This window comes from Anopheles coustani, chromosome 2 (assembly GCF_943734705.1).
Source record: "Anopheles coustani chromosome 2, idAnoCousDA_361_x.2, whole genome shotgun sequence".
Lineage (NCBI taxonomy): Eukaryota > Metazoa > Arthropoda > Insecta > Diptera > Culicidae > Anopheles > Anopheles coustani.
In genome coordinates, this window is record NC_071289.1 from 70,335,341 (window position 1) to 70,363,050 (window position 27,710).

Consider the following 27,710-nt stretch of genomic DNA (forward strand, 5'->3'; position numbering starts at 1 on the left):
CTTGGGAACACAAGAAGCAGTGAAGGAAACAGCAGTAGTTACGGGTCGCAGAGGAGGAACTTTGGTTTCGTTGTATGTACGATACTTCCTGGATCGTGTTGAGCAATCGAACTTCTCGAAATTATCATAGAAACTCCACACTCCATAGCAACGGTCTATTAGATTACAGACAAGAACACCATTATATCAAACTTACATATTCAAATTTATTCGTCAGTATCCCTTTCAAGTATCCCTCTCACTTGCTTGAAGTTTCGCTTCTTGTGTTTGGAAATAAACTGCAACAAATTGTTTCATAGGCCCCCGTGAACAGACTCGGCATGGAGAATGGATGGAATTAGTTTCCAGTGAAGATAAAGTGCTCCAGCGAAGAGAACTTTTCGAATGCTTTCAATTCCAGGCTCGTAAGATTGTTGTTCGAAATGTCCACATGTGTAAGACTCTCTTGAGTGTTGATTCCATCCGATTTTATCTGTTGTACGTGACTGTTCGATACGTTCAGCTTGCGAAGATCCTGCAGCTTCGTAGAGATAGTGCCAATATCCAGCTCGCTAAAGTCGTTGAAGGAGACATCCAGATCGACCAGAGATTTAAACTGCACAAAATTGTTAAAGTTGTTGAACCGATTGCGTTGGACGGAAAGCTGGGTGAGTGCGCTGGATGAGCCGCTCGTTTGATTAACTTCGATCCTGGACAGTTGGTTGTCAGCTGCTGATAAAATCTCAAGGGTTGGTGAGATTTTCAGCGATGTAAGGCCATTCCCATCTATGTTGAGGTTTTTCAGTGTGTCCTGGAAGTCTGTGGTCGTCAGGTCGAAGCTCACGAACTTGTTGTAACCCAGATTAAGTGTGTCAATTCGCAACAAGTTGCTGAAGAGGTGAGGGTGCAGAGTGCTTAACTTGTTGTGGGCGAGGAAGATACTCTTCAACCGCAAAGCTCCCTCGAAAACGGCAGGGTCCAACTGTTCGATAGCATTGTTCTCCAAAGAAAGGCTTTCTAGAGAGAACAGATTATGGAAGATTCCATTTGGCAATGTGGATAGTTGATTACTGCTCAGATCCAGGGTGATCAGTTGGTCAAGACTATCAAAAATGCCGATCGAAAGGTTAGTAACCTTTATATTTTGTAGCTTCAGAGTTGCGAGTCTGCTGGTTTCCTGGAACAAATCTTTGTCCAACGTTTTCAACGGATTGCTGGAAAGATCCAAATATTTCAGGTTAAACACAGGATCAAATACTTTCGGCTCCAACGTGGTCAAGTTGTTGGTTGATAGCGTCAGCTCCTGGAGCCATGGGACATCTTTGAAGAAATGTGTGGGAAGCGTCGACAAGTCGTTGTTGTTTGATATCGTTAAAACATCTAATGAGATAGAACAGGCCTGGAAGAAATCTGCTGGTATGCTGGAAAATCGGGAGCCCTGCATGTACAGCTTCTTGAGCGATGTTTTATTGCTCAGAAAATTATTGGGAACAATCCAACTATCCGCAGAAATCGAAAGTTCCTCCAGTCGATTGAACTTATTTAAACCACTCAAATCTTCAATGCTCACTCCCTTATTGTCGTTTAAATAGAATCTTGTCAACTCATCAATGCCATCCAAATTATTGTGTCCCACTTGGGAAATTGCGTTTCCAGACAGATCCAGAGTTTCCAGTACGGATAGGAATGCAATAGAATCGTTACCGAGACTGCTCAGGCCTGTGTTTTTCAGCGACAACAACTTTGTTTCATGATTTAAAATTTCAAACGAGCCATTTGTAATACGATTTAGAGGATTTCCGTCCAATCGGAGGCTCCTCATCCCATCTACGAAGCGGTTTTCTAAAGGTCCAGTTATTCGATTTTCCGCTAAATTCAATTCGCGAAGGTACATGGTTCCAGCAAATGTATCCTCTTTGATGTCCGTAATCCGGTTCTTGTCGAGGTCTAATTTATGCAACCTCGGATAATGTGCTACGGAAATGTGTTCAATCTCATTATTTGATAGGTACAATTGAAACAAAGCTCGCCATCGCTTATCGACAGAGGTTGAATTGATGTTGTTGTTTCTCAGCGACAAAATTCTTAATAACGACAGTTTCGTTATTCCTTTCGGGATGGCCTCCAGATGATTATTATCCATATTCAGCTCTCCAAGATTGGTCACACCTAGAAAAAGATTTTCCGATAGGTTGTGGAACCGATTGTTGGACAGGTCGAGCTTGGTTAGGCTTTCGAGCTACAACGAAATGTTTTGCAGACGATTCCCGCTGAGGTTGAGGTCTTCCAACTTTTTCAAACAGTTGAATGCTTCGGGATGCACACGACTAAGCTTGTTTCCCTTGAGCATTACAGTCTCCAATTGTTCATGCGCGCAAAAAAAACCCTCGTCGATCGTCCTGATTTCGTTACCATCCAATTCGAGTACCTCCAATTGGTTTAATCCTTCCAGAGAACGATTTGTTAAAGCTTTGATGTGATTGTTGCTCAGCTCAAGTACGGCAACGGATTCAAGTTTCCGGAACGTGCCATCATCTATGGAAGATATGCCATTATCATCCAGGATCAGTGTTTTCAGCTTCGTTAAATGATCAAATGTGCCGGGTTTGATGTGACGTAGATTGTTGTTCTCCAATTGCAAGTAATCCAACTTGCCCAAGCTGTTAAACAATGCTACATCTAGAGTTTGTAACCGGTTGTACTGCAACTCCAATCTTTCCAACCCTTCCAATGTGTTGAAAGTGTCAGGATCAAGATGAGTAATTGAATTATTGTTTAGGAGTAATGATTCTAGGTTAACGGTGTCCCGGAACAAATCCTTCGGCAATGCCTGCATCAAGTTATTCGACAAATCCAGATAAGCCAACATACTGAGCGGTGAGAATGTTTCCGGTGAGAGAGTCTTCAGATTGTTCGAGTTTAAAATCATATAAGCCAGCTCTAACAATGGCTTGAACACTTCCGGGTCGATCGAAGCGATCCGATTGCCTTGCAAATCGAGCATTTTAAGCTGAGGCGTACCAACGAAGACATTGCTGGTGAGTTTTTCGATGTCGTTTCTTTCCAGGGAAAGTATCTCCAATGATAGCAGATCGTCAAACAGATGATCCTCCAGATCCTTCAGACGATTATCAGCTAAAAATAGTCGCTCCAGATTTCTTAGGCCAGCGAACAGCTTGGGTGGAAGTTTTCGTATGTTGTTATTACGCAGATCAATTTCTAACAACCTCGACAATCCTTGAAAGGTAGTCTCGCTGATAGTAGCGATCTGATTGCCACGAATTCGGAAAATTGTTAAATTTTTCGCATTGGCAAACGGATTACGGTCCAGTTCCTTGATGGGGTTTTTAACCAAATTAAGTATTTCCAATGCACGCGCTTGGGCAAATGTATCTGGATGTATGGCTATCACTCCGGCTACAGGTACGTACAGTTGGGTTATTCTGTTTCCATTATCACCATCGAAAAGTGACGTCGGGATTGTAGGCAAACTCGACTTAGTAAACTCCACAATGATTGGCCCATCTTCCGCAGTCAGAACAAATGTGAAATTTTCATCTTCATTGACTCCCTGCCGTTGAACCTCAAAGCGGCAGTCATTACCAGAACACTCATACAAAGGGTTTGCCGAACTGATTGTGACGTAAACGAACAGACAAATAACTATCAGTATGCTAGAGAAAAGGGAAGGAAAACAGAAAACATGTTCACTATTTAACTATAAATTTTCTTCTAACCATAGCTTAATCAATCCACAAAACTACCTTGCTCTTGCAAAGCCCATTTTCACAAAGAACGATCTGCTTCTACTCACTGCCAGATCGGAACTGGTACGCGTGGTGGCTATTTTTGTCGGTTACCCGTTAAGCTTGAGCATCGCTTTCAGTCTGCGCAAACGAACGCAAAAAATTTAATACTCGTATCAGAAACCTGCTGAGGTTAACAGCATGATAACCGCTAATTTAGCTAAGGTCAAGGGAAAGACATCTTAAGCTTGATGGGCCCATCCGTTATAGCACGCCGGTCTAATCCGATGATTGTTGGTCTATCTTCTTCCCACTTCTTCCCAGGTTAGCATAAACCTTTTAATCACTAATATGCTTCCCAAGACATGATTTCGTATGGCGTGGTACAGCACGATCACTGTGTTTGGCTTACAAGCAAGTGTTTTGAACAATGAAATAATTGATTCAGAAAAACTACACAACGAAAACCTGTTAGACTCGCTTTCTATGAGTAAACATAAAAAAAGGTAACTATAATCTTTCACTGATAAAAATAATCGCTACTTGAAAAAAAAAATATTTAAAAAGTCTGCGTTAACTGGTGCCTATGTATTTAATTTACTAACTATAATATTTACTATTTACTAATAGTAATTATCCAACGAAATAATTAGTTTGTTTAGTCCAACTGGTAGTTGATTATGTTCCTTTATGGCCTGACATTCTCATTCTTCTTGCCAAGTGATACGATAGCTGTGCTTAACGTTGTGATCCAATCCTATGCACAAATAATGCCAATTTGACATACTTTACTTCGATTGATTGATTATGTACAATGAATTTTGTTCTAGAATAATAATGTTTGCTGATGCATAGATTTCTTTTGAAATTTATTAAATTACTGTATAGCGGCCTGGGACATGCTACGGAGTTGGATCATCAGTGAATCTCCAGTGTGTACAAACTCATTAACGAAGTTACGCTGGCAAGTTATCCGCGCTTATAGCTCCAGCATACACCTTATGGTGCTACGCCGTTTTGCCAATGGGGATGATGTGCCAATGTGTGTTTTTTCAATTGTTGTCAAGCGTCGAATAGGCTGACTGATAATTGCTGCATTTAATGAGCCGTCTCACACTGTCGGTATTAGGAATTCATTACGCTGCTGGTATCCTGCCATGGTGAATTTAATTCGGATGTGTTTTTCTTCTTGATAGGGATATTTTTGACCAATTCTTCAAAGAAAGCATAGAAAACTCCAGCGTATAGCGATCACAGTCGTTTTATGTGGAATTGTTTACATTTCATCTTTCCAAGGGCAAACTGGAGAACAAAGTAACTTGGGTACAGAAGAAAAAGTAAAGGAAACAACAGTAACCACGGATCGTGGAACAACAACTTTGGTTGCGTTGTATGCACGATACTTCCTGGATCGTTTTGAGCAATAGAACTTCTCGATATCGATCATCGAAAATCCCACCGGCGACCCACACTCCATAGCAACGGTCTATTAGACAATAGGTAGGAACACACACTAATCAAGCTTTCATATTCAAATCTATTAGTCAGTACCTTTCAAGTATCCCTCTCACTTGCTTGATTTTTTTGGAAACTTGTGGTTGGAAATAAACTGCAACAAATTGTTTCATAATCCCTTGTGAGCAAACTCGGCATGGAGAATGGATGGAATTAGTTTCCAGTGAAGATAAAGTGCTCCAGCGAAGAGAACTTTTCGAATGCTTTCAATTCCAGGCTCGTAAGATTGTTGTTCGAAATGTCCAGATGGGTAAGATTCTCTTGAGTGTTGATTCCATCCGATTTTATCTGTTGTACGCGACTGTTCGATACGTTCAGCTTGCGAAGATCCTGCAGCTTCGTAGAGATAGTGCCAATGTCCAGCTCGCTAAAGTCGTTGAAGGAGACATCCAGATCGACCAGAGATTTAAACTGCACAAAATTGTTAAAGCTGTTGAACCGATTGCGTTGGGCGGAAAGCTGGGTGAGAGCGCTGGATGAGCCGCTTGTTCGATTAACTTCGATCGCGGACAGTTGGTTGTCAGCTGCTGATAAAATCTCAAGGGTTGGTGAGATTTTCAGCGATGTAAGGCCATTCCCATCTATGTTGAGGGTTTTCAGTGTGTCCTGGAAGTCTGTGGTCGTCAGGTCGAAGCTCACGAACTTGTTGTAACCCAGATTAAGTGTGTCAAACTGCAACAAGTTGCTGAAGAGGCGAGGGTGTAGAGTGCTTAACTTGTTGTGGGCGAGGAAGATACTCTTCAACCGCAAAGCTCCCTCGAAAACGGCAGGGTCCAACTGTTCGATGGCATTGTTCTCCAAGGAAAGGCTTTCTAGAGAGAACAGATTATGGAAGATTCCATTTGGCAATGTGGATAGTTGATTACTGCTCAGATCCAGGGTGACCAGTTGGTCAAGACTATCAAAAATGCCGATCGAAAGCTTAGTAACCTTTATATTTTGTAGCTTCAGAGTCGCGAGTCTGCTGGTTTCCTGGAACAAATCTTTGTCTAACGTTTTCAACGGATTGTTGGAAAGATCCAAATATTTCAGGTTAAACACAGGATCAAATACTTTCGGCTCCAACGTGGTCAGGTTGTTGTTTGATAGCGTCAGCTTCTGGAGCCATGGGACATCTTTGAAGAAATGTGTGGGAAGCGTTGACAGGTCGCTGTTGTTTGATATCGTTAAAACTTCTAACGAGATAGAACACGCCTGGAAGAAATCTGCTGGTAAGCTGGAAAATCGGGAGCCCTGCATGTACAGCTTCTTGAGTGATGTTTTATTGCTCAGAAAATGATTGGGAACAATCCAACTATCCGCAGAAATCGAAAGTTCCTCCAGTTGATTGAACTTATTTAAACCGCTCAAATCTTCAATGCTCACTCCCTTATTGTCGTTTAAATAGAATCTTGTCAACTCCTCAATGCCATCCAAATTATTTCGTCCCACTTGGGAAATTGCGTTTCCAGACAGATCCAGAGTTTCCAGTATGGATAGGAATGCAATAGAATCGTTACCGAGACTGCTCAGGCCTGTGTTTTTCAGCGACAACAACTTTGTTTCATGATTTAACATTTCAAACGAGCCATTTGTAATACGATTTAGAGGATTTCCGTCCAATCGGAGGCTCCTCATTCCATGTACGAAGCGGCTTTCTAATGATCCAGTTAGTCGATTCTCCGCTAAATTCAATTCGCGCAGGAATTTGGTTCCAGCAAATGTATCCTCTTGGATGTTCGCAATCCGGTTCTTTTCGAGGTCCAATTCTATCAAGAGTGGATATTGTGCTAGGGAAATATGTTCAATCTCGTTATTTGACAGGTAGAGTCGAGACACAGCCCCCCATTCGTTATCAACAGAGGTTGAGTTGATTTTGTTGTTTCTCAGCGACAATGTTCTCAGTGACGACAATTTCGTTATTCCTTTCGGGATGGCCTCCAGATGATTATTATCCATATTCAGTTCTCTAAGACTCCTCACTCCCAGAAAAAGATTTTCCGATAGGTTGCGGAACCGATTGTTGGACAGGTCAAGTTCTAATAGCCTGACGATCGACAACGAAATGTTTTGCAGACGATTCCCGCTGAGGTTGAGGTCTTCCAACTTGTTCAAACAGTTGAATGCTTCGGAAGGGACATGACTCAGCTTGTTTCCCTTGAGTGTTATAGTTCCCAATTGTTTTTGCGCGCCCAAGGCACCCTCATCGATCGTCCTGATTTCGTTACCATCCAATTCAAGTACCCACAGATGTTTCAATCCTTCCAGAGTACGGTTTGTTAAATCTTTGATATGATTGTTGCTCAGCTTAAGTATGACAACGGATTCGAGTTTCCGGAACGTGCCGTCATCTATTGAAGATATGCCGTTATTTCCTAGGTTCAGTGTACTCAGCTTCGTTAAATGATCAAATGTGCCGGGTTTGATGTGACGTAGACCATTGTTCTCCAATTGCAAGTAATCCAACTTGCGCAAGCTGTTAAATAATGCTTCATGTAATGTTTGTAACCGGTTGTACTGCAAATTCAATGTTTCTAAGCTTCTCAATGTCTTGAAAGTGCCAGGATCAAGATGAGTAATGCAGTTATTGTTCAATTTTAACCATTTAAGGCTAATGGTGTCCCGGAACAATTCTTTGGGCAACTCCTGCATCAAATTATTCGACAAATTTAATAAAACCAGTATACTGAGCGATAAGAATGTTTCCGGTGAGAGAGTCTTCAGATTGTTAGAGTCCAAAAACATAGACTTCAACTTTACCAATGGTTTGAACACTTCCGGGTCGATCGAAGCGATCCGATTGCCCCGCAAATAGAGCATTCTAAGCTGCGGCGTACCAACGAAGGCATTGTTGCTGAGATTTTCGATATCATTTCTAGCCACGGAAAGTATCTTTAACGATAGCAGATCGTCAAACAGATGATCCTCCAGCTCCCTGAGCCGATTTCCAGCTAAAATTAATCGTCCCAGATTTCTTAGGCCATCGAAAAGCTTAGGCGGAAGTTTTCGTATATTGTTTTTACTCAAATCAATATCTTCCAACCTCGATAATCCTTGGAAGGTGGACTCACCGATAGTAGCGATCTGATTGCCCTGAATTCGGATAGCTGTCAAATTTTTCGCATTGGCAAACGGATTACGGTCCAGTTCCTTGATGAGATTTTCATCCAAGATGAGCGTTTGCAACGCATGCGCCTGGGCAAATGTATCTGGATGTATGGCTAACACACCCGCTCCAGATGCGGTCAATTCGTTTATTCTGTTACCATTTTCACCATCGAAAAGCGACGTCGGAACTATAGGCAAAGTCGAACCATAAAACTTCACACTTATTAGACCATCTTTAGCAGTCAGAACAAATGTTGTTGATTTTCCATCCGTGACGACTTCATCCCGTTTTACCTCAAAGCGGCACTCATTAGCAGAACACTCGTACAACGGTTCAGCCAAACTTTTTGTGACGCAACCGAACAGAAAAATAGCTATCAGCATGCTAGAAACATGGGAAGGAAATAAGATAACATGTTCATCATGTAATTCAAAGTTCACTTATTCTATTAGTTAATTCAATCCACAAAACTACCTTGCTCTGATAAATTTTGTGTTTCGGATGGGCCTTTTGCAGAACAAATGCAACGCGTGTGTTCACCGTTTCCGAGACCGGAAGAAGGATGTTTCAGGTTAAAACATAAGAATGAATGTCAACTGTCTTATGACAGTTTAGTGGCAGTCAAGGTGAAGAAACGAGTGGCATACAGCCTTTCACGATGGATACCGTAAGCTGAAACGCGTTGATCGCCTTTGTGAACTTCGATATCGCACCTTGAAACAGGAATATGACATCTTGCAATCCTTCATCGCGTTTGTGACCTTCATTAATGATGCTATAAACTTGAATATGATATCCTTAAACTTCATTACCGCCCTGTCAGATTGCAGGCCGGTTTGTTTTGGGTTTCATAGATGCAAATTGTGTACACATACATATATAGTCAACCATTCGAAAAAGACGTTACTGTTCACAAATAACACACACGGTGTTAATTCATGGATGAATAAATTATTATTAAATAATCAGCTATACTAATCCCCTACAGTACAGCCTTTTCTATGTATAGAACAAGCTGATCGCCTCTGTGAACTCCGGTATCGGATCCTGTAACCGGAATACATAACCAGTAACGTCTTTTTCGAATGGTTGACTATATATGTATGTGTACACAATTTGCATCTATGAAACCCAAAATAAACCGGCCTCCAATCTGACAAGGCGATAATGAAGTTTAAGGATATCATATTCGAGTTTATAGATTCATTAATGAAGGCAGAAACGCGATGAAGGATTGCAAGATGTCATATTCCGATTTCAAGATGCGATAACGGAGTTCACAAAGGCGATCAACGCGTTTCAGCTTACGCTATCCATCGCAAAAGGCTGTATTTCACAAATTTATAACAAACTCCCTTTTTCGGTAGACCTAGCGCCGTCCGCTCGCTGCGCTCGCTGCGGGCGCGCCGCCGTTTCAAACTCATTTCTTCAGTCCATGTAACGAAGCGGATTGTCCAGCCGAGCGCGAAGGTAAACTCGACTGAGTGCGTCCTCGTTCTGACGCGAGAATCTTCACCGGATTTGGAGGTCCGTCGATTTCGGTATCAACGTGTTCGGCCCGTGTTGTGACGTGCCAACGACGGTGCAAACAGCGTGTGATACCTTGATCTAAAATTAAGGGAAACCGAGAACCCGGTCCGCAGCGTGACGTGCCGCTGAACGGAGAGGTGTTCCGCGAGTTGTCCTTAACTCTTTTCGGACGAGGAGTTGGGAATGCTTGGCAGCGTGACCGGTCCGAGCCGTGACTTGCCGGCAGCGGAGAGGACCACGCAGAAGCGGGAAACTTATTGAATCTTCTAAAGTTCCGTCCGAGCCGTGACTTGCCGACGTCGGAGAGAAGCCTTCAGAATTTTCTCTAAGTATTTGGAAGGGTTTACGAGAAGCCGGTCTGCAGCGTGACGTGCCGCTGAACAGAGCAGAATCTAGCGTAAGTTCGGAAGGGTTTGGGTACTTCGTGAACTAATTTCGGATGAACTTGAGTAAGGAATTTCAGGTACTTTACTCGTAGGCGTCCTGGTGAAGATAACTGCTTTATTCAATTTTTTGATCGCTTATATATCGAATTGATTATATTTAATTAATGAGCGCGAGCGAGATAGAAGATCTCGCTCTAATTCCAGATCGCCCCCTGCTGCTGGAGAACGTTACATGGTTTCGTTCTCGTCACACGTTCTATTCCTAAACGTTTCACTTTCCCCTAATGAGAAAGCGAGGGTTGCAGCGTCGATCGATATCGACCCACTTGACGCTTCATCGCTCGATCACGTCGATCGCGCTAAGATTAACCCTTCATCGCGTGGGGCGTCTGGTTATCGTCACATCGACGTGACGATTCTGGCTATAAAATTTTTCCTTCGATGGAAACGTAGTTATTAATAACCGACCCGTTGGTCTTTCGAGCGCATGCATGCTCGTTTCTTGCGGCATCATGCATTGTCGCCTATTCCTAAAAACGTGGCTTCGATGCACACGATATTTTATTACTTGCACTCGAAATTTCCATCTGGAAAACATAAATTTATTTTGGTTTTTCTTTCGAAACTTATCCTCGCTTTTTTCTTTGTTACGATCTTCTTGTCCTAACCTTTCTTGGCTTGTGACGGGAGAATGTTGACCTATGTCTTTTCCCATTTTCTCTACTTTCTTATACATTGTTTTTTCTTTACTCGCGGTTGGGGGTGAAATTTCCTATCCGTTGGTATCACGAACGAAACATATCGTCCGTCCGTAACACCGCCCCTCGTAAAACGCGTATGTTAAGTTTTACGACACTATAGGACGATGTTTCTTTATAAAGGTGTTATTCCTTGTTAGGTAACTTCAATCGCGATGTTCTAATTGCCTATCTGTTATTATGATATTTTAATATTTTGATTGCGCAATGTTAGTATTATTCGCTACTCAATTTGGGATTGATCCTCGCTCCGATATGTACGTTCTCTGCTTCCATGCTGCGTAGTCGGATGTCTTCGTTCTGCTACAGACGTCACTACGTTGGAAACCTTTGAGCTGCTGCGTCAGGTCATTTTAATCTTGGTTTTTGATGAATTAATTGTATGGAGCTGGTTGATCGTGATTCTCTGCTACCTGCCATTTGTTGCCGAGATGAAGCTGCCGAAGCGTACTTTGGTTGCAGCTGAATATTTGCAATTCCATATTGCTGCTGGCAGGTCTAATCGTCTACTTTACTGTTTGCGTTCGAAGATGCTGGACGGAGACGTGACTTTGTTTCCTCCGCGTGTCGATACAAATGCTTGATGCGTTTCATAGTCGGACGCTGTTGACTATGTTAGCGTCGATTGGTTGTTCTACGATCGAAGATGACTGTACTTTATTGCTTCTATCGACTTTGGACTCCGATAGTCAATTCGTCTTGTTGTTTTGCTGTCGTCGACGTAAATCTTTCTCTTTGTTAGCTGAAGCTGGGATGCTTTCGACGAAACCGGATGTGTTGTACGGCTCACCGGATGATTGGTGGGTAGCGTATCTAAGTCATCATACTTGATACGATTACATCGTTTTGTCGGTTCGTAGGTAAGTTGCATCCATAATGAAGTATGTGGATAGTCGTCGGGATCAACGAGATGGATATTAATAGCGGGTGGTCCACCTCCTGTTGATCATGTGCAATGCCAATGTCGTCATGGCATTGCCGTTGCATAATTTGACACGTCTGCTGTATACGATTCTCGAAGATGTCTCGATGAAAACTTCTTCCCAGTCTATTGTTTCCGGCAATCGCGAAAGTCGATGTGATTTTAACGCATCTACGGGTGTAGGTTCTTCGAAGCCTACGGCTGAAGTATCGTGTGGCCACCACGTCCTTAACCGATAACTGCGATGGAACGTTTCTCCGATGATAGCGTGCTGCGTCATCTATTGAGCAGCCTTGTGGTACCGAATTTTTGCTGAGATGATGTTTCTCAGCATACAAGTTTTTGCTCCTTCTGAATCACTTGTTGTTTAAGACCTGACGCGAAGGTTGACCGACCGTTGAATGTTGCTGCAAGTCGCCAGTTGACTTCAGCGTCGTCGTGTCCAGGATGTCTGATGGTAGCACATGCTGTTGATGCGGCCCTCGTCGTCCAGTGAGTAACTCGATATGATGAACTCCTTATTCGTACAATCGTGAGCAATCAATCCCTTTAAACTACTTTCAAGAATTGTTTCTAATGCCCTTTATATTTGGCATATTCCTATCGTATGACCTTCCTATCGTATGATCTTCTGACATTTTTCTTTGATGTTTTATCTATTCAATCATTTTCGAAGATTAATTGTACGCAGTATTTAGAATAATTTTTTACTGCATTTTTACTATAAGTGAACTACCTTTTTAATTATTTATCTTTTTTAGTTTGTTTGAAATTCCTTTCTAAACTTCTTGGCAAGAATTTTAAGCACGGGCAGGTATTTTACCGGTTAAGCCGGTGCTGTTTTCTCAATCCTGACTGATTGAACTTGTTTATACTTGCATTTCAACCTTTCTTTTCCTTTATGCCGGTTGCCTTGACCACTCTGCGTCTCTGCTCTTACCTTTACCTTTACCGGCTCGGAATTGTACTTCATGGTCGATGTAGTTACTTGTAGTTGCACTAGAGGTGTGTTCCTGGAATTAAATCTCTTGAAAGCAGATTTTATTAGTTTATTTACTTTGGATCATGCGTAATTTTCAGAATCTTATTGTATGTTCTCGTGCCGAAACCCGAGTCACAAATTTTATTTTGTATGCGAACCGCTACTCCTTTCAACGAGTAGCTGTTAATATTGATATCATTGCAATGGTAAGCAATTAATCCTTGCAAGATATTCTTAATACCTTCGTAATCATGAAAGGCAATGTCAAATTACGAGTGATTTTAATTCAATGAAAATACCTTTGATCCTCGATTATTGCCGTGGCGTTCATAATCGATTTCTAAAGGGTCCGCCTTGCATTTGGATGCCTTGGCATGTTTCGTGGCATTTTGAATTTCTCCATTTCTCCATGAACATGGATTGATGCTTGAATTTAATTTAGACCTCTTTCTGCCCGTTGTTTCAAGGGTGGTCTTTTTATGAGTTTCCGCGTGAAGAGCGACAAATTTTTCACTTTTACTATCGACAATTACCCTTGTCGTATTTTTCGCCTTCGCGTTTACCTCAGAATTTTTTGTGTTATTGTTTACCCCTGTTTGTTTCATTTTGATTTTGGGGCTTTTTTCGTTTTTCTTTTTCTTACCATCTGTTTTGTATTTGTTAATCACGATGAACGTGCGAAGGTAAAACAATGTTTTATAATCTTTTATTACTTCTACCGGGGATAATTTTCTTGAACATCCCATCTCAACATTATCCTTTACTGTATAAATGGCGCATTTAATTAATTCAGGATCCTTGCGGATCTTGTGTTCATGGTTTTCAAACCTACTTATATTGTTAAGGAGGCTGTCGGGAAATTTATGATTATCTCGTTTCCACGATTGGCCAACTTGATAATGCCCATCAACGAATTCTAATGTTTTCTTTAAAATCTCATTTGCTTTTTTATTGTATGTCCCTTTAAAAATTGGCAATTCTTTAAAGTTACTAAATTTGGGTAACTGCGCTAAAGTTTGTCTCTTTAGCATTGTTCCCATTGCTGCTCTTTCTTGAGCACTGACCAAGCCTCGTACAAATAGTGAATCTTCAACTTCTTCCTCGTCCAATGATGATGCGCGAGAGCTCGTTTTCACCGGCTGCTTTTCATGAGCCTCCAACGAACTCCTTACGGAAGCAGTTTCCTCTTCCACGGCATTCGCGTTCGAAGTTGCCTTCGAAGATTCCCCCTTTGAAGGTTCCCCTTGCTCGGCATTGACCGCTTCTGCTTGATATCTTTTAATGATACCCAGGAGCTCTTCAACACGAGCCTCAAGTCTATTGGCATTATACTTTTCAGTTTGGCATCTTGGACATAGCCACGTTTCGGTTTCCGATGGCTTACGAGTCTTCCTTACGCAAGTTAAGTGGAACAAACGTTCACAATGGTCACAACTTAACATTACCGAATCCTCGCCATCTGCATGTTGACACAGGCGGCAATTGCCGTGCGGGTTGACAACGAAATCCGGGAAAGGCATAATGATGCCTTTATTTTCCCTTCTTTTCTTTTACGTACCCTTCTTGGTGTTACGTAAATTTTCCGGGAGCCGCCTTGGTTCCCTTCCTTTTGTCCTTTCGGACTATAGATCCTTCTTCAAGGGTCTGAATGAGATGACAGGAACAATAATAAAAAATAACCCACTTACCTGTCACTCAAATTCCGGTGAATTTGAAATAACTTCTGTTACCTTTCCTCCTTTTGGGCCGTCCTTCGTGGCTGGTAGTGTGGGTTTTACTTCCGAGGTCTGCGCCGCAATCGGTATGGAATCTTCGCCGGATACTGGTTAGCTGGAACGGCGCCTTTCGCACTTTCGTCACCGATCCTTAACCTTTTTTAACACTTGGCTCACTTGCACTCGGTTAACTAGTCTTGCAGGACTTTTCCCGCTAATGTTTATTCTTTCGTATGAAAGATTATACGATCAATGTTCAGATCTTTTTTAGGGGTGCGATAATCGCAATTCCCTCTTTGTTGATGCTACTGTGCGTTAAACGGCGTCGTTAGCCAAATTATAATAATTTGGCATTGGTGATAATTATCACGCTGAAGGAATTACTAATTCGAACTCTCTCTATTAATGAATTATGATCTAATTCAGAGCAGTCGAACCTTCACTCTTATGTACGCGTACTTCAAGCACGGACACTTCAGCCGCCTATATTGCCGTTATGGCGGTGGTGTGGTTCCCTTGACCGGAGATCTGTTCTCCTTTCTTGGTCTTGGCCCAACACCAGCAAGAATTCTCCTTTGAGAATCTTACCTTTTAATGCACTTCGCGTTTTAACTTGTTAACACTTCACAGGTTAACACTTGAGGATAATCTTTCGTTTATCCTCTTAGCGATGTTATCGCAATAGTTCGTAAAGGTCGCGAACACTTCACTAACTTTTCACTGAATGTTTTTTAACCTAAGGCTACCTTTTTGGTGCTTATCACCTTGGCTTTACGTCCTTTAGGTTTTTTAACCGTTTCCTTTTGAAACGGCTCACTTTGTTAGGCGACGCAACGCCTTACACTTTAAGCTATTCTTTAGGCGATAGCACACCCTCTTAAGCTGTTCTTAAGGCGACAGCACACCTCTTTAAGCTGTTCTTAAGGCGACAGCACACCTAAAGGAGAATTCGTTCTCCGAGTACAACTGCGCGCGATGTTGTACTCCTCTCTGGAGCCACCATGTAACGAAGCGGATTGTCCAGCCGAGCGCGAAGGTAAACTCGACTGAGTGCGTCCTCGTTCTGACGCGAGAATCTTCACCGGATTTGGAGGTCCGTCGATTTCGGTATCAACGTGTTCGGCCCGTGTTGTGACGTGCCAACGACGGTGCAAACAGCGTGTGATACCTTGATCTAAAATTAAGGGAAACCGAGAACCCGGTCCGCAGCGTGACGTGCCGCTGAACGGAGAGGTGTTCCGCGAGTTGTCCTTAACTCTTTTCGGACGAGGAGTTGGGAATGCTTGGCAGCGTGACCGGTCCGAGCCGTGACTTGCCGGCAGCGGAGAGGACCACGCAGAAGCGGGAAACTTATTGAATCTTCTAAAGTTCCGTCCGAGCCGTGACTTGCCGACGTCGGAGAGAAGCCTTCAGAATTTTCTCTAAGTATTTGGAAGGGTTTACGAGAAGCCGGTCTGCAGCGTGACGTGCCGCTGAACAGAGCAGAATCTAGCGTAAGTTCGGAAGGGTTTGGGTACTTCGTGAACTAATTTCGGATGAACTTGAGTAAGGAATTTCAGGTACTTTACTCGTAGGCGTCCTGGTGAAGATAACTGCTTTATTCAATTTTTTGATCGCTTATATATCGAATTGATTATATTTAATTAATGAGCGCGAGCGAGATAGAAGATCTCGCTCTAATTCCAGATCGCCCCCTGCTGCTGGAGAACGTTACATGGTTTCGTTCTCGTCACACGTTCTATTCCTAAACGTTTCACTTTCCCCTAATGAGAAAGCGAGGGTTGCAGCGTCGATCGATATCGACCCACTTGACGCTTCATCGCTCGATCACGTCGATCGCGCTAAGATTAACCCTTCATCGCGTGGGGCGTCTGGTTATCGTCACATCGACGTGACGATTCTGGCTATAAAATTTTTCCTTCGATGGAAACGTAGTTATTAATAACCGACCCGTTGGTCTTTCGAGCGCATGCATGCTCGTTTCTTGCGGCATCATGCATTGTCGCCTATTCCTAAAAACGTGGCTTCGATGCACACGATATTTTATTACTTGCACTCGAAATTTCCATCTGGAAAACATAAATTTATTTTGGTTTTTCTTTCGAAACTTATCCTCGCTTTTTTCTTTGTTACGATCTTCTTGTCCTAACCTTTCTTGGCTTGTGACGGGAGAATGTTGACCTATGTCTTTTCCCATTTTCTCTACTTTCTTATACATTGTTTTTTCTTTACTCGCGGTTGGGGGTGAAATTTCCTATCCGTTGGTATCACGAACGAAACATATCGTCCGTCCGTAACAGTCCAACTTATTGGTTTATGATGTCCATCTTGCTCAGTTTAACCGATTAGTTCAAATCATTACAGCTTCTAACGGAAAATCAACGGTTCAAATATTCAAACTGAATTGATGTGCCACCTATTGCATAACTTTCAGGCGCAAACGTGGAAAAAATTATGACAAAGCGTCGCCGGGGGGGGGCTCCATTTGGGATTTTACCGCAAAGTTTTTGGCAGCTAACCGCAAACTCAAAAACCCCAAAAAAAAGAAGATGAAGAAGAAATAAATGTGGTAAAATCCCAAATGAAGCCCCCCCCAGCCAAAATCGCTGTCGTGGCTACACCATTTGTGAGCGGATGTACCTTAAAGGTATGCAATTGGTGAAACAAATGCCGTTGTGTGAACCGTTTGAATTGAATTCTCGTTAAATTAAAGATGATTATACTGAAAAGGATCTACAACATAAACTCCCTCATGCATTACTTGCATGAGTGTATGAAAATTCGGCTACGCCATCAACCTAGGGGTGCGGTATGAGGGGGGCCCACGGGCCTCCCTTATTTCACAAGTTTATAACAAACTCCCTTTTTCGGTAGACCTAGCGCAGTCCGCTCGCTGCGTTCGCTGCGGGCGCGCCGCCGTTTCATACTCATTTTTTCACTCCAAATCATTGGTTTATGCTGTCCATCTTGCCCAGTTCAACCGATTAGTTCAAATCATTACAGCTTCTAATGGAAATTCAACGGTTCAAATATTCAAACTGAATTGATGTGCCACCTATTGCATAACTTCCAGGCGCAAACATCGAAACAATGATGACGATGCGGCGACTAGGGGGCCTCATTTGGGATTTTACCATAAATGTAAACATAACAAATCTCAAAAACAAAATAAACGGACATACGGTGATAAATTTACGTGTTTATTTTGCAGCTACGGTAATATTTTGTCATTTTATAGCTAGAATATCAATTATGGTAAAAGAGTAAGGCAGCGCTCTGTCAGCTATCGAACAAGACAAACACGACAAACACGACAAAAAAAAACGATCAAACCCATGCAATCATATGGAGGTGCTCTGTCAACCTGCATCGAACATCTCAGACAAAGGCAGCGCTCTGTGAGCTATCGAACAAGACAAACACGACAAACACGACAAAAAAAAAACGATCAAACCCATGCAATCATATGGAGGTGCTCTGTCAACCTGCATCGAACATGTCAGACAAACACGACACAGAACAAAACAGTTTGATTTTGTCGTGCAGGGCTGTATCCCACTGTGAAACTGTTATACCTAGTGTATTCTGCTACCTTGCTGCTTGGATGAGTGACAGTTCTTCACGACAATTCGCAGAGCACCTTTCCGACAGTGTCGTGTTTGTCGTGTTTGTTGGACTGTTCACAGAGCGCTGCCAAACACGACACAGAACAAAACAGTTTGATTTTGTCGTGCAGGGCTGTATCCCACTGTGAAACTGTTATACCTTGTGTATTCTGCTACCTTGCTGCTTGGATGAGTGACAGTTCTTCACGACAATTCGCAGAGCACCTTTCCGAAAGTGTCGTGTTTGTCTGGTTTGTTGGGCTGTTCACAGAGCGCTGCCTTAGGCGCTCAGTGGGATACAGCCCTGCACGACAAAATCAAACTGTTTTGTTCTGTGTCGTGTTTGTCTGACATGTTCGATGCAGGTTGACAGAGCACCTCCATATGATTGCATGGATTTGATCGTTTTTTTTTTTGTCGTGTTTGTCGTGTTTGTCTTGTTCGATAGCTCACAGAGCGCTGCCTAAATGAGGCCCCGGGCTAGATTCTCCTCTTCCTACTGGTTCACATTAAGCGCCTGAAGCTATGCAAAGCGCGACACATGCATTCGTTTCGAATGTTTGAACGCTAACGGTTTGCTTAAAAGACCATAACGGTTTTAAGCCAATCACGCAGTGGAGGTTGAATACGGGTTAATATACTTTTACATGTTAAGTTACTAGTAAGTAAACTATACCACACATGATGAACAGCATGAAACAATGAGTTTAGCCGAAGAAATGATTTGGAAACGGCGGCGCGCCCGCAGCGAGCGAAGCGAGCGGACTGCGCTAGGTCTACCGAAAAAGAGAGTTTGTTATAGTTTTGAGAAATAAGGGGGGCCCGTGGGCCCCCCTCATACCGCACCCCCTAGATTGATTGCGTAGCCGAAATTAACGGTACACACTACGGTTCAAATACTCGTTGGTTGAATTTAACGAATTAATGTATCACCAATTGCATACATTCAGTTTAAACGTCCACAAGAGGTGTAGCCACGATCGAAAACATGGCGGCCGGGGCCTCATTTACTCTTTTACCTCAATTATAAGTTCACTATAGATGTACTTATTTGCGATTTATTTCCTTGTGATGAAACTAAATTACATTTCGGTAAAATCCCAAATGAGGCCTCCTAGTCGCCGCATCGTCATCATTTTTTCGATGTTTGCGCCAGGAAGTTATGCAATAGGTGGCACATCAGTTCAGTTTGAATATTTGAACCGTTGAATTTCCGTTAGAAGCTGTCAGTTCCGTTAAAAACTGACTAATCGGTTGAACTGGGCAAGATGGACAGCATAAACCAATAATTTGGAGTGAAAAAATGAGTATGAAACGCATACTACAACGCAGCGAGCGCAGCGAGCGGACTGCGCTAGGTCTACCAAAAAAGGGAGTTTGTTCTAAATTTGTGAAATAAGGGGGGCCCGTGGGCCCTTTCATTTGTAATTTAATTTGAACATTGGAAGCGGAAAACAACTCTAGGAACGAGAAAAAAGTCAAATTGATGCTTATCGCTTCATTGGCAAGTCGAATCATGAGATTGGTGTGCTAATAAATAGATCCACAAACGTCGTTAACGATTATGTAAAAGATTCCAGTTAATATGGGCTTCAGAAGTCTCCTGGTCGTCTTCAAAATCTTTCCTCGCGTGATAATCGGAGGATTTTTTAAGTTGCTTTCAATTCAACTAAAGGTTGCGTAGGACAAAAAACGATTTCTGGTTGAATGTGCACAAAAATGCTGTGTTGCGAGCTTTGAATTCATGTTCTGATGCTGTAAGAGAGTCCATGAAGAAAGTTTCTGCCCTCAAACTTCACCAAAAAGTCGATAGATTGGAGTTTGCTACAGAACATATGACATGGAAGAATGAGTGGAGAAACGTAAGTTGTCACTTTGTAGTCTTGTTCTAATTTTAAATTAATAATTCATGTTAGGTGGATTATAATGATGAAAAAATGTTCAATCTTGATGGACCGGATGGAAACATCGTTACCCACGTTTTTTTCCCTAGTCGCAATTTTGAAGGTGAATCGGTCATGATTTGGGCTGCGTTCAGCGATCTTAGTAGAAGTGAATTGGCCATTATACCAACATGTATGAACAGCGATATGTTTATTGACATCCTGGACAATCATTTAAAAAAGCCTTATCTGGAAAATCACAACACCCAACAGCTTATTTTTAAGCAAGAAAATGCTGCCGTGCACGCAAGCAAGACAACAAGAACTCACCATGCACGATCGAGTATCGAAACAATGTCTTAACCAGCCGTTTCTCCAGACCTTAATCCAAGAGAAAATGTTTGTGGAAGGCTAGTTCAAGAGATTTATGAAGATGGGAGACATTACGAGACCATATTAGAGCTTAAACTTGCTATTCGAAATGCTTGGCGTTCCTTGTCAGTAAATTCGTTAGAAAAATTATCGGAGAGCATGACATCAAGAATTTTCCAAGTAATAAATCGTAATGGGCGACTCACGGAATACTAAATCATGCGTTTTGAATCCATTTATGCTATTTTTGTTGATAATTTAATCAAAATCCTAAGTGAGGCTATCATTTTGGGACACCACTGATTTTAGTTTCTTGGTACCAAAGGGATTGTTCATTCGTTTTCTTCAACAATATTTATGCAAAGTAGTCATTGTATACTTAAAAATATTTGTGTATTTAAAAAAAAAATATATATATATATGCTCGGTATTCGCCCTGCACAGAAAAAACTAGGCTATCATTTTGGGACGCAGTGTATACGTTTCATACGCAGTGAAGGAAACAACAGTAGCCACGGGTCACGGAACAACAACTTCGGTATCGTTTTATGTATGATACTTCTTCGATCGTGTTGAGCAATCGAACTTCTCGATATTAATCATCGAAACTCCTACCGGCAACCCACTCTCCATAGCTTTGGGCTATTAGACTAAAGGTAAGAACACAAACTAATCGAACTTACAAATTCAAATTTATTCATCAGTATCCCTTTCAAATGCCCCTCTAAATTGCTTGTTTTTTTTTTGCTTCTTGTTGTTGAAAATAAACTGCAACAAATTGTTTCATAGTCCCTCGTGGGCAGACTAAGAATGGAGAATGGATCGAATTAGTTTCCAGTGAAGATAAAGCGCTCCAGCGAGGAGAACTTTTCGAATGCTTCCAATTCCAGACTCATAAGATTGTTGTTCGAAATGTCCAGATGGGTAAGATTCTCTTGAGTGTTGATTCCATCCGATTTTATCTGTTGTACGTGACTGTTCGATACGTTCAGCTTGCGAAGATCCTGCAGCTTCGTAGAGATAGTTCCAATGTCCAGCTCGCTAAAGTCGTTGAAGGAGACATCCAGATCGACCAGAGATTTAAACTGCACAAAATTGTTAAAGCTGTTGAACCGATTGCGTTGGGCGGAAAGCTGGGTGAGAGCGCTGGATGAGCCGCTCGTTTGATTAACTTCGATCCTGGACAGTTGGTTGTCAGCTGCTGATAAAATCTCAAGGGTTGGTGAGATTTTCAGCGATGTAAGGCCATTCCCATCTATGTTGAGGTTTTTCAGTGTGTCCTGGAAGTCTGTGGTCGTCAGATCGAAGCTCACGAACTTGTTGTAACCCAGATTAAGTGTGTCAATTCGCAACAAGTTGCTGAAGAGGCGAGGGTGTAGAGTGCTTAACTTGTTGTGGGCGAGGAAGATACTCTTCAGCCGCAAAGCTCCCTCGAAAACGGCAGGGTCCAACTGTTCGATAGCATTGTTCTCCAAGGAAAGGCTTTCTAGAGAGAACAGATTATGGAAGATTCCATTTGGCAATGTGGATAGTTGATTATTGCTCAGATCCAGGGTGATCAGTTGGTCAAGACTATCAAAAATGCCAATAGAAAGGTTAGTAACCTTTATATTTTGTAGCTTCAGAGTTGCGAGTCTGCTGGTTTCCTGGAACAAATCTTTGTCCAACGTTTTCAACGGATTGCTGGAAAGATCTAAGTAGTTAAGGTTAAACACAGGATCAAATACTCTCGGCTCCAACGTGGTCAAGTTGTTGTTTGATAGCGTCAGCTCCTGGAGCCATGGGACATCTTTGAAGAAATATGTGGGAAGCGTCGACAGGTCGTTGTTGCTTGAAATCGTTAAAACTTCTAATGAGGCATAACAGGCTTGGAAGAAATCTACAGGCAAGCTGGAAAATCGGGAACCTCGCATGTACAGCTTCTTGAGCGTTGTTTTATTGCTCAGAAAATGATTGGGAACAACCCAGCTATCCGCCGAAATGGAAATTTCTTCCAGTTGATTGAACTTATTTAAACCGCTCAAATCTTCAATGCTCACTCCCAAATTGTCATTTATATAGAATTTTCTCAGCTCACTAATGCCATTCAAATTATTGCGTCCCACTTGGGAAATTGCGTTTCCAGACAGATCCAGAGTTTCCAGCGTGGATAGGAATGCAATAGAATCGTTACCGAGACTGCTCAGGCCTGTGTTTTTCAGCGACAACAGTTCAGATTGATAATTTAATGTTGCAAAAGAGCCATTTGTAATACGATTTAGAGGATTTCCGTCCAATCGGAGGCTCCTCATTCCATGTACGAAGCGTTTTTCTAATGATCCAGTTAGTCGGTTTTCCGCTAAATTCAATTCGCGAAGGTACATGGTTCCAGCAAATGTACCCTCCGGAATGTTCGCAATCCGGTTCTTGTCGAGGTCTAATTCTATCAAGAGTGGATGTTGTGCTACGGAAATGTGTTCAATCACGTTATTTGACAGGTAAAGTCGAGACAAAGCTCGCCATTCGTTATCAACAGAGGTTGAATTGATGTTGTTGTTTTTCAGCGACAATGTTTCCAGTGACGACAGTTTCGTTATTCCTTTCGGGATGGCCTCCAGATGATTACTATCCATATTCAGCTCTCCAAGATTCGTCACTCCCAGAAAAAAATCATCCGATAGGTTGTGGAACCGATTGTTGGACAGGTCGAGCTTGGTTAGGCTTTCGAGCGACAACGAAATGTTTTGCAGACGATTCCCGCTGAGGTTGAGGTTTCCCAATTTTTTTAAACAGTTCAATGCTTCGGGAGGCACACGACTAAGCTTGTTTCCCACGAGTGATACAGTCTCTAATTGTTCATGCGCGCACAAAACACCCTCATCGATCGTCCTGATGTCATTACCATCCAAATCGAGTAACCACAGTTGTTTCAATCCTTCCAGAGAACGGTTTGTTAAAGCTTTGATATGATTGTTGTTCAGCTCAAGTACGGCAACGGATTCAAGTTTCCGGAACGTGCCATCATCTATGGACGATATGCCGTTATTTGCTAGGCTCAGTGTTTTCAACTTCGTTAAATGATCAAATGTGCCGGGTTTGATGTGACGTAGATCGTTGTTTTCTAACTGCAGGCTATCCAACTCGGTCAGGCTGTTAAACAATGCTTCATCTAGAGTTTGTAACCGGTTGTACTGCAACTCCAATGTTTGTAAGCTTCTCAATGTGTTGAAAGTGTCAGGATCAAGATGTCTAATTGAGTTATTGCTCAGGATCAACCTTCTGTATAGGTTAACGGTATCACGAAACAATTCGTTAGGCAGTTCTTGCAACAAATTATTTCCCAAGTCTAGATAAGCGAGCAGACTGAGCGATGAGAATGTTGCCGGTGAGAGAGTCTTCAGATTGTTCGAGTTCAAATTCATATAATCCAACTTTACCAATGGCTTGAAAACGTCTGGGTCGATCGAGGCGATCCGATTGCCTTGCAAATCGAGCGTTCTAAGCTGCGGCGTACCAACGAAGACATTGCTGTTGAGATTTTCGATATCGTTTTTATCCAGGTACAGCACCTCCAACGAAAGCAGATCGTCGAACAGATGATCCTCCAGTTCCCTGATGCGGTTTTCAATTAAAGATATCCGTTGCAGATTTCTTAGGCCAGCAAAAAGCTTGGGGGGAAGTTTTCGTATGTTGTTTTTATCCAAATCAATATCTTCCAACCTCGACAATCCTTGGAAGGTGAACTCGCCGATAGTGGCGATCTGATTGCTCCGAATTTGGATAGTTGTCAAGTTTTTTGCATTGACAAACGAATTACGGTCCAGTTCCTTGATGAGGTTGTCATCCAAGATGAGCGTTTGCAACGCATGCGCCTGGGCAAATGTATCTGGATGTATGGCTAACACACCCGCTCCAGATGCGCTCAATTCGTTTATTCTGTTCCCATTTTCACCATCGAAAAGTGACGTCGGAATTGTAGGCAAACTCGATTCATAAAACTCCACACTGATTGGCCCATCTTCCGCAGTCAGTAAAAATGTTGTAGATTTTCCATGCGTGATGACTTCTTCTCGTTTTAGCTCAAAGCGGCAGTCATTACCAGAACACTCGTACAAAGGTTTTGCAAAACTTATCGTAACGTAAAAGAACAGTAGAACAGCTATCAGTGTGCTAAAGAAAAGGGAAGGAAAACAGAAAACATGTTCACTATTTAATTCAAAATTCACTTCTAAGCATAGCTTATTCAATCCGCAAAACTACCTTGCTCTTGCAAAGCCCATTTTCACACAAAACGATCTGCTTCTACTCGCTGCCAGATCGGAACTAATACGTCTGAACCGTTCAATGTGACCATTACACCCAGGCTTCGCGAACGGACGCAAAAACTAGAATAACCGTATCAAGAACCTGCTGAGGTTTACGGCATCATTATCGTTCGTTTTGGCAAGGTCAATTGAATGACAGCTCAAGTTCCATGGAATGAGTCATTTTTTTAACACTTTTGATTATTTATTCATCTAGTCTGGTCTGGGACATTACAGCACACCGGCCTAATCTGATGATTGTTGGTCGATCTTCTTCACACTTCCTCCAAGACTAGCATAGGCATTTAATCACCAACATGCTTCGCAAGACATGTGTCCGCAGTGGAGGATTTAACGGTGTGCGGACTGAGCGGCCGCGGAGGGCCCCGAGCTAGCAAGGCGCCCCGAACCTCCAAGGGTCAAGTTCGCAAGAATTATGCTTAGAAAAACATTCTATAGAGCTCATCAACATTAGTTTATGATCCACAGGTTGAAATGTGATCAATCTTACAATAAAGGGAAATTTTATTGTATTCTATAGAAATTAATGCTTAGAATCATAAGGAAATGATGTAACGATAGTCCAGTAAATAATCAAAGTTGAAGTATAACGAAGGAAAAATTTTGTATAGCAAATCAATTGAAAAAAGGCATGTGTTTGTATCAAAACAACATGGTTTTCGAATATATCAAGTATAGGACTAAAATAATGCGTTGAAAAACTTAAATGGTTTCATTTATTTGATTACGCGCAAATGAGTTTTTTACATATCCTTTTGGATGTTGGATTTACGCGCAAATGAGTTTTTTACATATCCTTTTGGATGGTGCATTCATATCAAAACACTGCTCACCATTCCAAGTGAAAAACCTTCTACAAAAAGAGGTGCGTGTTTAAAGGAGTACTTTAAGCGATTCTTGAATGAGAAAGTATAATAGCAAAACTTTTCAACATACTATTAATTGAATAAGAATTGTTGAACAAAATTAATAAAACCAACCGTCGAGGACTTCGAAGAAAAGCAAAAAAGTAATTGGTAACGATGGTTTGATGAAAAGTATACAAATTAGAAGAAAATTCATCATATTTTACGGTATTGCATAGGGGCCCCGATCATTTTAGCGCTTAGGGCCCCCATGAGTGTAGACCCGCTACTGTGTGTCCGTATGGCATAGCATGGTAGTTTTTTTGGGCTTCCAAGCTAGTTTTTCGACTCACGAAACATTGTTCTTCCAAGTGACTTCTTGTGTTTACAACAGTAACTCTTTAGATAAGCATATTTGTATTAACAGAAAATAACGAACTTAAATATTGTTGTATGCTGAAAAGCTATACAAAAATGATAGCACAACTATATACTTACCACTACCTACTTTAAGGGTTTATTATACTTTTTCGGGTCTGGGTTAGTATAAACTACTAATAGTTATAGTCGCAATAGACGTCATGCCAAGTTTGCTCCTAGTGCAACATACTCTGAACGGACGTATTGTGTTCGAGGGTTCCATAAGGTAAATGACACATTGCATGGGTAGCTTCGACTTGTTACGGTTTTCTGGGGGCGCTTCTAGACAAACAAAACCACAGGTTCCATCTTCACCAACAGTTTGTAATATTCTTCCTGTATCTTTCTTGTCCCTTTCTTTCGCCGGCATCTAATGCAGCGTAAATTGTGTGCAAATTTCCGAACAATAATATGTACAGCGCCCCGAGGATATCCTTCGGTTGCTACCGGTATCAGGATTTGATAGCAAACGTACACAGCGCGTCCAGCATTCAAACGATCATGCGTAAAGCTGTAATTAGTTCTGCCATTTACAAACCAAGCTACTGTATTTGACACGACTCGGCGGCCCGAGTCGCTATCACGAAACTTCTGCGCGCTAAGACACGCGGAGTATAATCTCCCGATCGCACGTCGCAAGTACATCCTTCCGGACGGGTGGGTTTTGGTTCTTTTCCCTTTCGACGGTTTACACGGCACGCCGGGCCAACAAATACCTTTGCCTCGTAGGCAAACGGGCCGATATAATCTGCTTCTGGTTGTGCTTCCCACAACTCGTACCCCCGCTCGCCGACCTAATGTTTGCAAATTCAAACTACCGAACATCCCCTGACAAGATATCATCTCATCCCCGTCAAGTCCTTGGTCCGTTGCCACCGGGCGATTGCGGTTTGCACCGAATTTGTGTGCCTATTCAACCGGAGAATAAAATATATGTCGAAAAAAAAACAAGGTTACAGAAGTCAACGGTAGGGCAGACAAGGGTTCGAAGGGACCTTCCGAAAAACAGATAACCTTCGCGCCTCAACACCGTCCGGCAACGGCATAAATAAAACACACTTGAGCGCAAGAAATGGACAACGCGGACCAGGTTTGATTTGAAATGCTAATTTGTGCCTGCTTCAGTCCGTGCTTCCTTCACAACGCCGTTCGAAGGAGCAAAGACACACACACACACGCAGTTGTGCACAATCGCGATCACACTCCTCCCCCTGAGGGCAGAAGATCTCGATCTCGGACTGCTGCATGGAAGAAGATTCTTGAAACATGAGGCGTTCCCGGATAGCTTTCTGGGGATTTGTTTCGGTTGCATGTAGCTACCTTTTTTTTTTTTTGGGGAGCCTTTTCCTTCCCCAACGCCTTTGTACTTCACGGCGACTACTTGAGCGCGACTTTTTCGCCATGTTGCGCCAGCGGCCTTTAGAGACCTTATTTTCCTTATTTCGATTCCCGCTCAAGGTCTCCCGGGGAGGGATTTTTCGGTCCCGCTGTTTCCAGTGGCCCCCGACTTTCGAGAAGGACACAAACGCTCGAAGCGATCCGAGCTGGGCGTGCTGACGGATTTCGGCGGATTTCGGAAAAGGATGCCAGAATGGCAATGTCAAAGTCCTACCGAAAACCCGAACCGCCGGACCGACTATCGCAAGGATATTATTAATGA

General features: G+C 42.4%; 3 protein-coding genes across 3 annotated transcripts; all 3 read right to left on the reverse strand.

The window, feature by feature from the left end:
* Window positions 1–337: 337 nt before the first annotated feature.
* Window positions 338–3,763, reverse strand: LOC131264918 (toll-like receptor 6). The gene is given in 2 exon segments (XM_058267181.1): window positions 338–3,653; window positions 3,744–3,763. Coding segments are annotated over 2 exon segments (3,336 nt in total).
* A 1,630-nt stretch (window positions 3,764–5,393) lies between these two features.
* LOC131264919 (chaoptin-like) lies at window positions 5,394–8,711 on the reverse strand. The gene has a single exon (XM_058267182.1). It carries the CDS (start codon window positions 8,709–8,711, stop codon window positions 5,394–5,396), a length of 3,318 nt encoding a protein of 1,105 aa, XP_058123165.1.
* Window positions 8,712–18,923: 10,212 nt separating this feature from the next.
* Window positions 18,924–24,740, reverse strand: LOC131264920 (toll-like receptor 6; the record flags this gene model as incomplete). Its single annotated transcript, XM_058267183.1, has 4 exons — window positions 24,721–24,740; window positions 22,862–24,630; window positions 21,453–22,669; window positions 18,924–18,977 (listed from the first exon to the last, which is right to left on the reverse strand). Coding segments are annotated over exons 1-4 (3,060 nt in total), but the record flags the coding sequence as incomplete, so codon positions are not given.
* Window positions 24,741–27,710: the final 2,970 nt, after the last annotated feature.

Bases quoted from the DNA above. Each gene is read 5' to 3' on its own strand.
- LOC131264919 (XM_058267182.1), bottom strand. From the start codon at position 8,711: ATGCTGATAGCTATTTTTCTGTTCGGTTGCGTCACAAAAAGTTTGGCT.